We start from the raw sequence: 18874 nt of genomic DNA on the forward strand, positions 1-18874 counted from the left end.
CTAGTGAGAAGTCTCCCCATCACCACATCTGATGTGATAATGGGATGCTTGGCTGTAACAACATGGCCAGGTGCCCCTTTTTCCCATCAGAAGTAGCAATGGGGGGGGGGGGGCTTCTCACTAGTAGCAACAGCTGAATAAGGTAAGGGGTGAGCAGCATTAGCCGGTCCATGGTACAGGGACAGCCAGGCATATAAACACCTGCCTGTCCCCATACCAGCCCCAGGATCAATCCAAGTTGGGGCCATCTGCTTCTCTCCTTAATTGGCCACATGTTCCCCTAAACCACCGTTAAGTTTAAACAGGTTCAGAAGCAACCCGGTTTATGATTACACTATAAACAAAGATTTTGATCTCTTGATGGCCATGTCAGAAAGAGCTAAGGAGCACATGAGTCCAAAGACCATGCCTATAATGGCAAACCACAGTTTCTTTAGCATTTCATTCAAACCAGGCCATAACCAGCAATACGATATTCTACCTATGTGCAGTATTTGTAGACTTGTGCAAACTACGTTCAGGGAGAAAAGCACTGCCTATATAAAAATGAAGAATTAAAAGGAAACTACAGTCGGCCCTTCTTATACATGGATTTTCTATACATGGATTCAAGCATTCACGGTTTGAAAATGTTCAAAATAAGTATAAATTTCAAATATCAAACCTTGATTTTCCATTTTATGTAAGGGACACCATTTTGCTATGTCATTATTTTAATGGGACTTGAGCATCCACGGATTTTGATAACCATGGGGGATCTTGGAACCAACCCCCAGTGTATAACAAGGGTCCACTGTATTACAATTTGAATAGAACAACGTGTGTACATATGACTTCAAGTTGTCTGTTGACTGATGGCAACCTACCAATATAGTGAAACCAATGACAGTTACTTGTCAATTTTGCATTCACAAGCGCATAGTTACACAGCTCAGAAATCTCACTATGCAGTTTGTACAACAGAAATGTCAATAATATGCCATCTTTGTTAACCACCCAAACAATAATCAAGCGAATCATAAGGGCTGTGAGACAGGATTAAGTAAACACTCAAGGCAGCAGAGTTTCCTTTCGTTAATTGCCTGTCTGGCAGGCAACTATATAGAATGCTTACTACTCATTTCCTCTACTAATCTCCTTTCAAATATTCATCAAAAGTTTTTTCATTAATTTATTATATTTTATATCCCCCCAAAAAGGTTAAGACAAGTAAGGTTTCATCCACTGATACAACACATGAATACATGTTGGCAGTGGAAGTAAATATAAAAGTGTTGCTTGGTAACCAACAATAGCTGAATGATTCATAGCAAAATAGAAATTGGAGAGATTGTAGGCTGTTTAGAGAGAGGCACACCCAGTTATAATGCACAAGAATGAAGAACTGCCTGCTGACCTGCATGTAACTGGCTGCACTCAAAAACAGAAAATTCCGATTTTAAATAGACGTCAGTAATGAAGCCTCCATATTGAAAATACCATTTTCTTATGTTAGAATAAAAGTCACAGACTACTAAACAGCTGAGATAAAAAAAAATTAAAAATGCTTCACAATCAGTAACAACAAGGTCCAGAGTGTAGGAATTTAACCAATGAGTTCAAATTACAAGAAAATATTATATCTAAACATTAGAAAGAGTTTCCTAATTGCATGAGTTGTTTGATAGCAGAACAGACTTGTTTGAAAGGTTTGAGGTCCCTTGCAACAATATAATCCAGGCCTTATAACATCTAAATCTATACTTCTGGAGGAGCTGGCATCTCAGGATATGGGTGCCCTCAGACCAAGATTTTTAAGTCCAGAGAACTGATCAGAACAATGAGAAAGTGGGCCTCCATATGCAGCAGGACCGGCTTACCAAATTTTGAAGTGAGCAAAATTATAAAAATACCTATTCACAACTGATTCTCCCTGAAACAATCTGAAATTAAGAGAACTAAGTAATTAATTATGTGAAATAATATTAATTAATAATTAATATAAGGCCCAAAGACCAACAGAAATGATACAGCAGTTAGAAGACCAGTTTCCCACTATCCATAGCAATATCTGAGTGAACCAAAGGAAACATGGCTATCCCACTCCAATAAGAAAAACATTCAGTGTATATTCAACTCAGTAGACATTTCAGTTTAATTTGTTTTCTTTTTGTTATTTTTTTGTTTTAAAAACAGCTTGTGATTTCACTTTTCTTTTCTATGTTAATAGATACATGCCTAATTATATTAATGGGCAAAAGGGAGGGCAAAAACCTCTGTAGGAAAAGGGAGGGCAAGAAACCCCTTCTAGCTTGATATTCCTTCAACCATGGGAAGATTTCCAAGAGTTACAATGTCTGGCCCACAGTCACATAGCAAAGTACCCTTGAAAGAAGAAGCTGTAGCAAGAAGACAAAGGTGCGGAAACTTGAGACCCTCCAAATCATAGTGAACTACCATTTCCGTCATAGTTCACCAATGGCCAAGGGCTGTTAAAAAGTAAAAACAAATAAGATAGGAAGACTTCTCTGAGCCTGCTCTACAGAATGTTTGCGCTTTTGGCCTACCAGACATTTTGCCCTACAATTCCGATAAGCTTCAGCCAGCATGACTAGCAATAAAAGATTATAGGAGTTGTTAATCATAACATCTAGTGGGTCAGTCATTTTGCAGCCCTGTTGTACAAGTCTCCATTAAGAGGAGATTTATCAGTAATGCTCCATAGCTACTCTTCACATGCTGGAGGCAGTGAGACTACTGCTGTTTTGGATGAATAGGGAAGGAAGAGGGACATAGGACAGGAAAATCCTGCTAGCTGAGATCTACCACATTGAGATTTCAATTTGTCTTGAAGAAACTGATGCATATAAACCCTTTGTCACATACATTCATCTCGATTTGGAATACAAGAGCAAGTTTGAAATGGAGGTACTCAAACCTACAATCACCTACAATCATTTTTGTTTGAAAGGGAGAATAAAAAACTAACTATTCTCCTCCCTCCCCCAATTCTTTATAATAATAATAATAATTATTATTATTATTAAACTTTATTTCTAGAGCGCTGTAATTATACACAGCGCTGTACAAAGTCGGTAAAATTAAGGAGTATATAAAAGCCTGCCCAAGGCGTACACTCTAAGATAATAACAATTAAATAAAGGAGTAGTGTTGCTTGCTCCCACCAAGGATATAACTACAAATCCACACACAGGTTACATATAAAATCTGAAAAAGTTTGCATCAAGCCAAAAATCATATAATCAAGAAAGAAGAGACATTCCATCTTTATACTTCCAAATTAAACTCCCTTGTACATTAGGGCATCCAGATTCTTGATAAAACTACAGTAAATATATTTAGGTACACAAAAATAGGGGGGGGGGGGGGAACCACTACAAGTCACTGGATGGGAGCCTTGAATATACTGTATTACTTCCCTAGTTTGTTTCAGTTCCAGACATTACAAACACATAAGCCAAGAATTTTGTTTCCTTCTTTACTATCCTATTATCAGTACTGCCTCTTGGTCCAACCAGTGGCAATCATGCTCTCAAGTATCTGTTGTTGTGTGCCTTCAAGTCTTTTTTGACTTGTGATGAACTTAAGGTCAATGGGGTTTTCTCAGTACAAGTTCAAAAGGGATATCCCACTGCCCTCCTCTGAAGCTGAGAGAGTATGATTGCTCAAGGTCACCCTTGACCATGGCCAAGGAAGGATATTAACTCTGCTCTCCCAGAGTCTAAACCAATACTCAAACCACCACTCTGTACTGGCTCTCTCAAGTAATTGCTACAGATTTCCAAAGTCAGCTTAACAGAAACTGTGCATCTCTAACAGACCTCTTATCCAGCTATGCACTGTCATATACAAAAAATGCAGGTGGCTGGCTCTACCACATACCACATCAACTGCAATATTTGTCCTTTGTGTCCAAATCCAGTTAAAGCTGTGATTGGAAAACGTGGGGCAGAGAATCACACCAGTTCCTCTGTCCCTGTACAGCCACCCTTTACTGTGCATCTGGAGTGTCTCCCAATGCAACAGAGCAGCTTTTCGAAGCATATGAGACAAATCACCTCCCTTCAACCTTTTTCAGCAGGAACATGCTTCAAGCAAAGTTCTGCTCTCAAGAACTCTAGATCCCAAGCTAGGAATTCCAAAACAACATGGACTTGAATCTAATCGACATGCTTACTCAAAAATACACTCATCCCTCCTTATTTGTGGCTTTGACATACGCAGATTTTATTATTCACTGATTTGATTAATATAGTGCGCTCATGTCATACGCGGATGTACCATATGCGGCTTTCAGCATACGCTGAAAGCCATGAGGGAGCCCACGGAAGTGCACGGGGCGCAAGGAGCTGCACATCCCATTAAGAGTAATAGGTGTGTGCCTGTGGCGCATGTGTGCCACCGCACCATGTATGAGCCCCATTATTTTCAATGGGGCTCAAGCATATGCGGTTTTTTTACACAGGGGGTCCGGAACGGACCACAGAGTTGCACTGGAGGAGCTAGAGATTCCTAGAAAGGTGTCATCTTAGGTAAAAATATGGTGTTTTTGTTATTTGCTGCTTTTCCATATTCACAGGGGGTCTTGTGCCCCTAACACTAGTGAATGTGGAGGGACAAGTGTAATTCCCACCAAGTTCAATGGAATTTACTCCTAAGTAATTTTTCAAAAGATTGTAGACTTAGTTGACTGGAGGCTGGATATTTTATTTTGTTTCTGTGATTTCCTGCTGGCTGTTGGGGGAAAAATGAAGGGGATTCAACAGTGGTGTCATCTGGTGAACTCATGGTGTCTCTCTCTCTCACACACACACACACACACACACACACACACACACACCATTGACCTCCTCCCATTTCACATCATACAGAATCCTTATTAATGCTTTTTTGCACTAATGGTACTTGTAAATTGTAATTCCCATATACCACTGAATGTAATGCTAATAGTTGTGACATAAATAACTAGCAAAATTAAAATTATACCTTCAAATTACAGTACTGTACACACAACCTAAATATATTTGCATATACATAGTGCTGATTTGTTAAAATGTGATGTTTTTAAAGAAAATTTTAAAAGAATATAATATTTTAAAAATTTCAAAACATTTATTTTTTAAACAATTAAAATTTTGAAATTTGAAATTTTAATTTTAAAAAATGCTAGGATCCCTCCTTTCTCTTCCCACTGAGCTTCACCCCACGCTCACCATCTCTTCATTTTAAAGGGAAGCAGACAAATGTCACTTCCCATTTCTGCCAAAAGGTAAGTGTTTGAGGTGTTGTCACCCCCCTCTTAGGGTGTCACCTGGTCTACACCCCTCCACACATCCCTAGTCACACCAATGGAAATCAATCATTTAGAGTATGTCTGATCTCTTGTGAAAAGGCTTAATGCTACAATAACCGAAGACCAAAAATAGTCTAATAGTACAAAATAATATCCTCAAAGTAGGTGAACATCTGTCCCATAGACCTAATATAACTAGGAAAAAGGTCTGGGAAGTCCCACTCACCCCTATCCCACCCCCAAGCCATGCATCCTGGAACCAAGAGATCCTTCTGTGTGCCACTTGCCTTCCCAACTGAGATGGTGAAAGGAATACGGGGGAATCCAGTCATTGTTTAAAAATAAAAATGGGATTCCCTTGCACTGCATACCTTCCCAATAGGAAAGTAACAGTAAGACTGGAGATAACAACAGGATTCCCAGCTCCATTTCAATTCACCCATCTCCTGTCCCATCGGATACTAATGGGTAATTATACAGTCATCCCTTCTGATTCACGGGGGATCTGTTCTGGACCCCCCCTCCCACGAATCGGGAATATCGTTAATATTGGAACCCCATTGATTACAACGGAGGTGCACTTCCACGCTCGTGCCATTATGTCCCTCCTGGTGTGCCGTTTGCAAAAGACCGAAGGACGCGAATGGCAAGACCGCGAATCAGGAGGAAAGGCTGTATTGCTATACTATTGCTTAATTAATTAATTAATTTCTAATCAAATGGTACTCCCCCCACAACAGACTGCTCTGGTGAAACTCTCCCCTCAAATTTCCTTATTTTAATTTCTATGGAATTTCTATTGACATGGTTCTCTACTATTTTATATCTGAAACAACTGGAATAGTTTCCTTAATTTGCTCAACATATGAATGGATCCTGAAGAGTATATGATAAAATGGAGCATGTATGCAATGAACCACATCAACTTTCTGACTGTCATAGTTGAGTGGAGAATAGTCAGAAAGTTGATGTGGTTCATTGCATACATGCTTCAATTCACTCAGGCTGGAAAATTAGGGCAATAAAGCTACTTTAATATCACTAAAGGGGTTACTGTACGTGAGTTTGATAGCACAACCCTATGCTTGTCTACTCAAAAGTAAATAACACCACGTTTGGTCGGTCAATTACTTCTATATAAAAGTATTTAAGACTGAAGCCTGATTTATTTATTGAATTTATATCCTGCCCCTATCCTGGGTAGCAGGATCCAGTAATTTTTAAAACTGAAATGTAATTTAACTCAAACAACTAACACCAAACTTCACTGTTGAAAAAGGGCTATTTTTTTAAAAACAACAACAACACAGAGGCTAAAAAGTAGCAGTTATTTATATTTAGAAAGAAACAGGCTGCTAACTTAGCAACAGCTCTGGCATTCAGCTTCATTGTTATGGAGTAAATACTTAAAACGTAACATTAAAGTAAATGCAGCTCCTGGGATGGAAGAATCACCTAGGCATGCCTCAACACAGAAAGATATTCTGCTGAACTGACTGCCACACCTTGAAGACCCATTTCCAAATCCTGAATAAAGAGACAGTCAGCAATGACACACCAAATATGTAAGACACCACTGTGGGATTCCGACAGTCAGGTTCATTCAGTGATACTTTTATGAATAATCTCTAGCCTGGTAATCCTAGAAATCTTACTGCCTTTAAACATTTTGTTTGGGATCTTAAGCGCCACTCCTTTCTGAGAAACACACAGAACCAACACCAGCCCTTGTGGAAAAGGCTAGTCATATCAAGTGTTAGAAACAAAAAACACAAAGCAGATATTCCCACAACTACAGGAATGTAATTAGTTCAGTTACTAAACCTGTCTCAAGTCAATTCAAGCTGTATTTATGCATTATGGAGATGTGCAGAAAAGGAAGTAGGAAACAGACAACAACGTTCATCTAGCTACTGGAAGAAACACAGAAATGAAAGTGTCCCAGAGAAAGCACCAACACAGTACTCACTTTATACACCCAGGATATTTCCTGCTGATTTCTAAATAAGCAGATCACATGGATCCTTATCACAAGCTTGTTTTCATTTCAGCTTCTATCAGTTCTGCTGCCCCAGTTTCAGTTTTAACACAGTCCTGGCCAAACCCTTGTCACTTGAAGATGACACAGCCAATCCAAACAGCACATCCTCCAAACACTCTGCTCTGCAGGCTTAAAGGCTCCACCTCCCTATGAATATTTATTCAAATACTTTCAAGAGATCATCACAAGAAAAGGAGAAAGCAGCCAAAACTGAATAGGAATAATGCTGCACTAGTAAAGTGTTCATATTACACCTCAGTGGCTTCAGCACAAGAAGACAATGAATATAATTGATCATAGATATCAGTATTTTTGAGTCACAAGATTTCACTTTTTTAATGTAGCAAAGTTATAGAAGACACTAAGAGGGGCTTGCTGACTTGCAATTCTTCTGCTTTTCTAACAAGTGGAAAGAATTAAGGCTACACATACCTTCCATACCACTTCCCTTCACCACTTATTAATATACTGTACTAAGCAAACTGTTTTAAGACAGTTGTCCTTGACACCTGCTTACTTACTCAGAAGAATATGAAGACTTAAAATTTCAATAAGGAGTGCTCCAGATGCGGCAAATACGCCAAGAGGTTGTGGTATTTGTTGCTGTAGTCCTTGGATTTTTAAAAAGACTATCCATATGATGTTTCCGTTGACCCAGACTATTTTTTTCTGGCAATTCACAGCACCAGTCGCAACATTTTATTCCCACCCTTGGCCATGTTTATTTTTAATATTAAGAAATATAGTAATAGAAAATTATCTTTCATCCCTTTCTTCTTTAAATTCGTTTAGTTATAGTGCATCAATAAAATGGGACTTTTGCACTTTAGTGCTTTAAAAAATTTAAAATAAGAGAGGAGAAAATCTGCACTTCAAATAATAGCATCATCTCAGTAAGTTACACTCTGGTTTATTAAAAAAAAAACTTTAGAAGTGCCCTGCTGCACTTCTAAGAAATGTGTACAAACAGCTACACCCTGCACCACCACCAAAAAAGAATGGAATGAATAGGCACAGAAGCAACAACTGGCAAACCTAACAAAACCCAAAGAGCTAACGTTTTAAGATATATTGTGAGAGTGCATGTCATTAGATCACTAGAAAGAGGCGAAAGTCTAATAATGCAACACCTTGTTGCTTTGATTTTAAAGCAGGATGAGAAAGGTGCAAGTGATGGGCTACATATGCTTCCCAATCTGTAATATCTAGCATCCCCTGCACCCCCTCAAATTATATTTTTTGTAAAACGGCCCTTTGCTCAAGGAAGAGAATTTCCCTACATTCCCTCTTCCCTTCAAGCTGTTTCAGGCTCTTAAACAAACAAATAAACCAGTGACTGGCTGGACACAAACATGGCAAAATTCCCCCATGCCTTCTAAAAGTCACAACTGAATTGTAGTTTAAAAAACAAGAGTGTTGGTTTGGAGAAGGCATCTATGGTTAATGGACATCTGGAACCACACTAATACTATTAAATGCCTTCTAGAAATAGGTATCTGCATAGTTTACATGTTTTTAATTTCCTTCAATATTTCATTCTCTTAAACTAGGCACCCAACTGGCAAGGGTATTCTGGGCATAGTGTTGCAGTAACATTTCAAAGCTTTGCTCTGGATAGGTCTTACTCCTGAAAGAACCCCCAGCAGGGGATTTCCTAACACTAATGAGTGATCAGAGATAGCAGGAATTCTCTCCTTAGTTTTGCTCCTCTGCCTCCTAGGCCCTTCAGTGTCTGAACTACACTGTTTTCTATTTTAAAATTCAACCAAATAAGATTTTAAAACAATAACCATAATTAAATCTTTAAAGAAAACCAAGGAATCAAACATGGCCAGTGGGACTATTTTTCCTTGCTTCTCCTCCCAGACCAGCAACTGATGAACTGTTTTATTCAACTCTGAAGAACTTTAGTTTCAAAAGCTAGGGGAGAGGAGAGATTAAGAGTATGTGATGGCTCAACGTTTCAGATGCTGACACTGATGACTGCAAGATCGGCAAGGTAGCAGTTCAAGGCCCAAGCACTGTATGATAGAGTAAGCTCCCGTCACCCGTCCCAGCTTCTGCCAAGCTAACAGTTCAAAAGCATGTAAAAGTGCCAGTAGATAAATAGGTACTACTTTGGTGGGAAGGTAACGGCGTTCTGTGCAGTCCTGCTGATCATATAATTACAGAGTTGTCTTTGACAACACTGGCTCCCTTGGCTTAGTACCGGAGATGAGTACTACCCCCTACAGTTGGGCATAATTTGGCAAACTTGTCAAAGGGGAACACCTTTACCTTTTACTTTAAAGATTCCCATCTGCTCTGAATGTCACAAAGAATTTGCTAACTCCAACAAAGCACTAGTTCCTGTCTGGATCTGGATGGGAAACAGGGTTAGCCCTGGTTGACATATGGATGGGAGACTACAAGCAAACACCAAGTGCTGTGGTTTGTATTTCAGAGGAAGGAATTGAAAAACTACCTATGCCTAAGAAAATCCTATAAAATTCATGGATCACCATGGATGGACAGGTAACTTGAAGACACACATATATAGAGAGAGTACTACACACCTACAACACAACAACAGCATATACCAGTAAGCCTATACCATCCCCAAAGATGGGGTTATGAGAACGCTGCAGAGACAATCTGTCACTTTAGGCAGATGACACCAGCAAAAGCACTTAGGATTAGAGCATTAGTAGTGTTTCCAAGAAGATGGGCAGAGTTACTGCTGCTCAAATTACCTTACTGCTGGAAGAGGTCCCACTTGTCTGTGTCTTGGGAGATTCAGCAATGCTAGTAGGAATCTTCTTCTAAAATATAATAATAAAGATAAAAATAAAAAAAACTTTAGCAACATTTCTAAAGCTTTTCTCCTACTGTATTGTCATTATTTATTCATTTATATCCCAGCTTTTTTACCAACATTGGGACTCAAGAATGGCATAATTTCACCAGGCAGGTCCAGCTCCATCAGGGCCAGCCTGGAAGAAGGAAGAGCCCTCCCTCCAATCCATCTGCCTTGGTCCAGGCCTCAGAGGGAGAGAAGAACCACTGGACCTCATCCCCTTTCCCTCCATCATTCCCTTCTCCTTTTGTTTCGTGGTTTTTTAGACTGTAAGCCCGAGGGCAGGAAACTGTCTGATTAAAAATAATAATTGTAAGCCGCCCTGAGAGCCATTAGGGCTGAAGGGCGGGATATAAATACCTAAATAAATAAATATAAATAAATAAATAATGTGTGTGTGTGTGTGTGTGTTAAAGGTTATAGAATTCAAATGCTATGACAAATGTTATGACATAAGATGGTGTCTTTCAAATATTATTCTCCATTTATCATGCAAGTAAACCTGCTCTATTACTGACATAATTATACTGTTGTTTGACTCATAATGACTCTACGAATGAGGGGCCTTCAGGAACCCTGGTCATCAACAACCCTGCTCAAGATCTTACAAGCTGAGGGCTACAACTTCCTTTTCTGAATCAATCCATCTCTAATGTGGTTGTCCTCTATTCCTACCACATTCCATTTCCCCCCATCTTACTGTATTTTGCAATAAGTCATGTCATGTCAGTTTGTCATTATGTGTCCTTGGTACAACAGCCTCAGTTTAGTCATTTGGCTTGATTTCTCTCATTTGTTTTGTCTTTTTGGCAGTGAATAGCATCTGCAGAACATTTGTCCAGCACCATTTTTCAAATAAGCAGATTTTTGTCCTGTCAGCTTTCTTCACTACCACCAGTTTTCACAACCACACAGAGAAATCGGAAATGCCATGGCATGGATGATTCTGACTTGGAAACAGCCAACTGCATTTTCATGCAATTGCTTAAAATCAGCCCTTTTGAAGGAGCTAGCCATATTAGCCTGCTGCAGTAAAAAAGAAGATCTAGCCTTGTCAGCGAAGCAACCGCCTTGGGTCCTTCTGGGGAGAAAGGCGGGATATAAATGAAATAAATTTTTTAAAAAAAACATCTTTGGAGAACTATTTGCAAGTATAAACAGGGGTATCTTAGATAACGATTATCCCTTTAATGCAAATATAGGTTTTCACAATATGATACACTCACATTATGTGAAAGATGCTCAGGTCAGGATTATAAGCACATGCCATTCCACTCCTTTTATTCAAAAATGCCATCTCCACTTCCTAGTTAGCACTATGTGACCTTGGGCAAGTCACATGCTCTCAGCCTCAGGGAAAGGCAATGGCAAACTTCCTCTGAACAAATCTTGCCAAGAAAACCCCATGATAGGTTCATCCTAGGGTTGCCATAAGTTGGAACTAACTTGAAGGCACACAGCAACAATAAGAACAACAAATACTTTGCCACAATGTCTACATTAGCAAATTATGGCAGGTAATTTTTTGTTGTTGTTAATTATGGTATGATAATCAGAAACATGACCTGAAATGGGTTTTCATTTCATATGGAAAAGGAGATGCTAGCCACAGGCTAAAGATTTAGACCTCATTCACACTGTGCAATGATAGCACTGTTATCCCAATTTAAGTGCATTCTATGGGATCCTGGTATTTGAAATTTTCTGAGGCACTAGAGCTCTCTGGGTGAGAATTCTAAATATACGTATCATTAAAAGAAAATGGAATCCCAGATTGCATAAGATACAGTTAGGCAATTAAAGTGATATCAAAGTGTTGTAATTATGTAGTGTGAAGAGATGTGACAGCAAATTAGAGTTACTGCTTCACAGGAAGTGGGGAAGGAAGTGGGGTACAACAGAGGAGGAGAAAGGAGAAAGTAAAGAAGTCTCTTGGAAGTTTCCAAAACTCCAAACCATAGTTTTGATGCTCCTGGAACCATCTCTCCAGATGGTAGTGCATGCGCTGGTAACCTCAAGGCTGGACTTTTACAATGTGCTCTATTTTGGGCCACCTTTATACCAAGTCCAGAAACTCCAACTGGTTCTGAACATGACAGCCTGACTGATTGTGAGTACATTCAGGAGTGACCACCTTACATCAATCTTAAAAGTACTCCACCAGCTACCAATTACTTCCGTACTTTGTACTTCCGGGCAAAGTACAAAGTGTTGCTTATTACCTTTAAAGCCCTACATGGTTTGGGTCCAGGTTACCTACAGGATCACCTTCTCCCATACAATTTGTCCTATACAGTCAGGACATCTGGGAAATGTTTACTCCAACCAGCCAGGGACTATACTGGCAACAGTTTTCCAGAGGGCTGCTGCCCTCAAACTGTGGAATGATTGCAGAAAGAGAGATGCCAACTGAAAATGCTGACTGCAGGCCTATCCAGTCAATTTTACATCATGACTTTTTAATTTGTATAGGAAGTCTTGTGAGTGTAATTTAATGATTTCATAGTATTGTACTTTAACTATGGGTGCCTGTGTTTTTAATTGTATATTGTATATTAACATGCTGTACCCCACCTTGAGCCTCAAGGAGAGGTAATAAAGTATTATTATTATTATTATCTGAGACATATTAATTTACATGAAAAAGAGCTGTAATTGTTTTTTATGGGAATGGAAAGGAAGGAAATATATTGAAGACATGGTGTTCCAAACCTCTCCTAAAGAGAGGGTTGCCTTAAAGAGAGACAAAATATTAGTGATAAAAGGAAATATTGTGGAAAGTTTGGCCCTCATAAAGGTGAACAAGTAGAAATGCCACCTGTTGAGAAGCTAGATTGTTAATGCCTTATGCAGAGAGATGCTTTTTTAAAAAGGAAATCATCATCTGTTGTCTACAGAAATCCTCACTTGACTGGGGAAAAATCCAGTTTAAACTGTAAGCGCATGCCAAGGTCTTGTTTTTGTTAGCTTGTATACTAGTATCTAGATTAGATTAATAGTGCTATGTTAGTTGATTTTGTCACTTTCAGGCAAGATACCAGAGTGCTATTTAGTTCCAATGATTCTTGAATGACAAAGATTTCTTATGAGAATTTCAATTATGTTCCAGGGTATGTCTTGGGTGGAAATTGACTTGCAACTTTGATAGACAACTTGCACCTTAAGAGCAACAACAAGACGCAGTGAACTCTCTAGCACTTTCACTAGTCTTCAATACATCTGTTATTAGATTTTACTGAGACAGTTAAGGTGAATTGGCCATCTCCCACTGAAAGACAGTGGTGCTCCTCTCACCTAATAAGCATTCTCCAAGCTAGTCTGATCAGCCCTAATGGGCAAGGCTGAAGAGTACACAAGTTGGCAAGTGTCTTCCAATGGGACTGTCACCATTTACAAGTTATAATAAATGAAATACTCAAGTAGCTGCCATCATCATAGAAATGTCTAACAGTTTCTGCTTTATTGTTCTTTACATATAACAGACTGTTGTGGCAATGGCTTTGAAGTGATCAATATGCCATCCAGCACAATAAAATCCTGCTCAAGTTTACTGACAAGTAAACTCCACAAAGTGCAATGGGATTTATTTCCATATAAATATATGAAGAAGCATTTGTCATCAAAAAAAAACAATGTGAAAATTCATCTAGTCATGATTTTCCAAATGCTGGTCAACATTTTAGATCCAGAAAATACAAAGCTATAGGCCTGCAACCATGTTGCTGACATGGAATCAGAGCCCGCAGTACTGTGGGCCCTTGGTATCCACTGGAGGTTGGTCTCAGGACCTCCTGTGGACACCAAAATGTGCGGATGCTCAAGTCCCATTATACACAGGGGTATAGTAAAATGTTCTCCCTTATATAAAATGACAAAACCATGGTTTGCTTTTTGGAATTTTTATATATATATATATATATATATATATATATATATATATATATGATTTTCAAGCTGTGGATGGTTGAATCTGTGGATAAAGAATCCGTGGATAAGGAGGTCCAACTATATTATGTGGGAGCGTTTATCCAAAACAGCCATTAATTCCCTCAAAGAGAGGGACAAGGAAATGAACACACCACTAGTGAGATTTTCATAACTAACCAAATTCCTCTTCTACTATGGCTTCAATGATTTGCAAAGTGACCAATACAAAACTCTGATTTTTACTAAACTCTGATTTTATGACTCAGGAGACAATGTGTACACAATGGAAATTCTGCCCCACCCATTCAAAGCAGCACCAATCAGTTAAGGTGAAAGCAAACAACAAGGAAGCCAAAGTGAGCCAACTGAGATAGCAGCACAAACTATGCTACAGTGGCATTACGAAGAACAGGCAGATTTGCACCAAATGTGTGGATCTGCACATTTTCAAAAACAGTAGCACATAAGAGGTGCAAGTACAGCCATGCGACAGAATAGACAGCCATGCTTCAATGTGCTTTCTCACAAGACAAGTAAAATAAAAATAAAATAAAATAAATCACAAACTGGGGTTAGCACAAGGTGGAGGCAGGTTATGCAACAAAGCATTTAATTTTGTTTTTTTGCATTCACCTGTGTCCACATCTGCACTGAAAAAATAATGCACTTTGACACCGCATTAACTGCCATGGACCAATGCTACAGAATTCTGAGATTTATAGTTCTGTGAGATATTTAGCCTTCTCTATCAGAGAGCTCTGGTGCCACAACAAACTACAAATCCCAGAATTCCATCACATGGAAGTGGTGTCAAACTGCATTATTTCTGCAGTGCAGATCCAGCCTATATCTGTTAAACAACAGAGTTACAAACGGTGCTGGGGGGGGGGAGGGGGGAAATAGCCAAATCTCCACTTTCCTCTTCATTTAATTATTTTAAGCTCCTGGTTAATCCAGGCTAGCAGGAAGCTGAAAGACAGTTGTTCCCATTCAGCTGTTAGCTCAGCTCTCTGGGTCATCACTTCAACTCTGTGTTAGCAGAGGAATCTGTGCTCAGTACTTACATGCTTATTCTGTGTTCACACAATGTTCACTGGGCTATCACATTTTTCTTACATGTATAAGGTGATTGGATAGTGCCTTATTCCATGTGAGACTATTGTCCATTTTGCCCCAGATTCTCCACTGACATTAGCATTGGCTACCTATGGCCTTCCTTTTCCATCTTCTTCCACCTCATCATTCTAAACTGGAAATGCTGTGTACTGAAACTGAGACCTTCTTAGCATTGGTTTGATTATGCACTGAAGGCTACACAGATGGTTTTTAATAAAACAAGTTTTAAATATGAAGTCGAAGGCTTTCACGGCTGGCATTCGTGGTTTTTTTTGGGGGGTGGGTGGGTTTTTTGGGCTATGTGGCCATGTTCTGGAAGAGTTTATTCCTGATGTTTCACCTGCATCTGTGACTGGCATCTTCAGAGAATGGCATGGAAGTGAGTGGGTTATATATACTATTTGAGCCTTGGTTGGGAGGAAGTGATTTATATGTTAATCTGTGGGTTGGTCTGTTATTGAATGGCAAGGCCTCCGGGTGTGCTGACCCCTGCAATTTCCCTAAATGCGGAAAGCTTGACCGCAAGGCCTCAAGGCCCCCTTGCATATCCTTTCACCCTGAGGCCTTGCCATTTAATAACAGATCAACACATAGATTAATATGTAAATCACGTGCTCCCTACCAGTGGCATACCCTGATTTGGTGACACTCGATGCTGGGGGTGGGTTTTCTGGGGGGCAGGACTTCCAGCATGCACATGCACCAGCATGCACACACACCTTAAGACCCTGTGGCAGCACGGAAAGGATTCTAGGCCCTGTGGCATTCCAAACAATGCTTTGGAGGCCCCACGACGGCCCAGAGAGCAGGTCCAAGGGGGCTGGGAACAGACTGGATGTCAGCCCCCTTTTGTGGTGTTACTCCCTTTCTGGGATGTCAGCCAGTGCAGTCCCGCCCCCCAGTAATGCCACTGCTCCCTACCAAGGGTCACACAGTATATATACCCCACTCACTTCCATGCCGCCATTCTCTGAAGATGCCAGCCATGGATGCAGGCAAAATGGCAGGAATAAATTCTTTCAGAACATTGCCACATAGCCTGTAAAACCCACAAAAAACTAAGTTTTAAATAGTTTTATTTCTGAAGTGCCAATAGAAATGGACCTCTTAAAGGAAGTACATTTCTTTAGATGCTTTTCATCTAAAAGTGATAACAGAACTTCTGCAAGCACACTGATCCATTTAATTACCTCATCTAATGACCAGTTTAAGGCAAGAATGGACAAGAATAAAATACATTTTAATAAGATAAAACTGTATAACACATTTTAAAATGAAACAACATCCCAAGCTGGTCCTTTAGAACCACTCCGTTTTAAAAGCCTGTTTGAACAGGTAGGCCTTAGCTTGCTGGCAGAAGGGAGGGAGCCATTCCTGGGAAGGAGTTCGAGAATCTAGGGGCAGCCACTGAGAAGGCCCTCTCTCATGTCCCCACCAACTATGCTTGTGACGGTGGTGGGATGGGGAGAAGGACCTGTCCAGAGAATCTCAGAGCCCAGGCTGGTTCATACTGGCAGATACAGTCTGCCAAATAGAGTGGACCTGAGCCATATAGGGCTCATCACCCAGAAACAAATTGTGAATTGTGCCTAGAAACAAACTGGCAGCCAGTGGAGCTGTTTCAACAGGGGCATTGTGTGGTCTCTTTAACCTGCCCAAGTTAACAGCCTGGCTACAACTCTTTGCACCAGCTGAAGTTTCTGAACACTTTTCAAAGCAGCCTCACGTAAAGCACGTTACAGTAACCATGGCATGTATCATTGAGGCCAGATCCAATGTCTCAGGGAAATAGGACAGCTGGCACACAGGCTTTAACTGTGCAAAAAGCACTCCTGGTCACTGCAGAGACCTGGGCCTCCAGGCTGAAAGCTGAATCCAGGAGTACTCCCCAAAACATAAAAATATTAATAACATTCATCTGCTGGCCTTTTCCTCTTGTCCTGTCATTTTTTACTCATACCACACACAATAAACTCACTAATTCCCAATAGTTTCTGGATTGAATCCTATTTAAAGGATAATTCTTGTCTATTCATGTCCATTTAAATTTTTATAAACCGATATACCTTAGTAATGTCTTAAATTGTAGTGTCACTATGATCTAGGATAAATCCTTCAATAAAACTGTGAAACTCTTTATTAATCCCCATTCCCTTTGAATCTTATTCTGCTGATCCTGCTAAAACATTAGCATGTTCATTACAGTCCTAAAACTTGCTACAGAAGGGGTGTATCACCAGCATCATAAAACAAAGCATTAAGCTAGTGTATGAACTAGAGTACTCCAAAATGATACAAGCACATAGTGAAAGTGTTATATTAGGATGGTAGCAATTTATTTTTAAACTTAGGACAGTAAAATTCTAGAACTGCAAAGAGGAAATACATACCTGAAAAAATTGGCCTTAACTTGTTTAAAATAATAATGCTAATCATGGCTTAGGTATGTCTTTTTTCAGCAAGAGCCCAGGAAAAGAAACAAACAAATTTAGAATTGTTTACCCTTTACTCCCACAGTGACCACAAGATGTCCACTTTCCAAACCAAGGAGGAAAAACTGGCACGAAGCTCAGAAGGCCAAACAACAACAACAATGCTCAAGTTGTTGAAATAACAAACACATCTTGATAACCCTAATAGCCATTACTTTCTTGAATAAGTCTTCCTAGAAATAAAGCAAGAAGTCTGAAATGGAAAATGTTCAGAATTGGAGAAATGAGAGCAACATGTAATACCTGCAGTACATGTATTAAATCAGGGTAAGCAAAGTGCAGCTCCCATCAATCTTGGCAAGCACAGTCAATACTGAGAAAGGCTATCAGCCCAACAACATCTGGAGGGGCTGTGTATGGCTCACTCCTGGCCTAAACACAATCATTTGTCACAACTAGATTAGACCTAATGAATCAATGGGTATTTGGTGAATAAACACTTATATATTCTCAGTTGATCCAGTGAATCTAATCTACTTTGGAGTAGCAATGAGACTGAAGCCCATGTAAGCTCTCCTATCAAAGAGCCATGCAATGTTAACAGTAAGAATGAGGAGAGGAGAGACAAAGAAAAAAATGGAAAAAAATCACAAAATATACTGTCTAAAAGTGACCAGATTGAGAACGCTAATGTAGGCTCAAGTCTACAAAAGCTCATCCTACTAACTTCTTTCTTCCAGGTAGTCACAAAAGTGCTGCAAGATCCCTTTGTATACTAATGTTAGCTTAGGGTGAGAAACTGAGGGGCTAAACACGCCGACAAACTATGCCAGCTTCCCAGCGGGTTGGGAGTGTGATGTCCACCCGACGCCCGCCCTGACTTCGCCCCCAAGCCGGCACCACACTGCCTGCTGACAGCGGACAGCACTGCGGTGGAACAGTGTTTAGATGCTGCACGCTGCCGAAACGTGGAAAAACTGCTGTCACGGCAGTAAAGGTGCCTTTTCCTGGTGCAAAAGAGAGCACCTGCGCACCCCTACACCCTGCGCCTATATTCAAGTCAATGGGGCTTGAATATAGGCGAAACTCCATTTTTGCAAGGAGGTCCAGAAGGATCACCCGTGAAAAAGGAGGGGTGACTGTACTCCACACTGTAGTTGACACTTAATGTGAAAATACAGCGCTTTCATACATTTCCAGTCACTGCAGCTTCAGGGAAAAGGAATTCA

General features: G+C 39.9%; 1 protein-coding gene across 5 annotated transcripts in view; it reads right to left on the bottom strand.

The window, feature by feature from the left end:
* Positions 1 to 18874, bottom strand: part of CAST (calpastatin) — a 90042-nt gene that overhangs the window by 52408 nt on the left and 18760 nt on the right. For all 5 annotated transcript variants that reach the window (XM_089492891.1, XM_089492878.1, XM_089492869.1 and 2 more), the window contains exon 3: positions 10067 to 10135. In XM_089492891.1, the coding sequence (XP_089349017.1) occupies positions 10067 to 10135 (69 nt within the window). The remainder of the gene's footprint in view (positions 1 to 10066; positions 10136 to 18874) is intronic.

The sequence above is a fragment of the Sceloporus occidentalis genome, unplaced genomic scaffold (genome assembly GCF_023333645.1).
Source record: "Sceloporus occidentalis isolate IW3139 unplaced genomic scaffold, rSceOcc1.0.p SCAF_1, whole genome shotgun sequence".
Classification (NCBI taxonomy): Eukaryota; Metazoa; Chordata; class Lepidosauria; order Squamata; family Phrynosomatidae; genus Sceloporus; species Sceloporus occidentalis.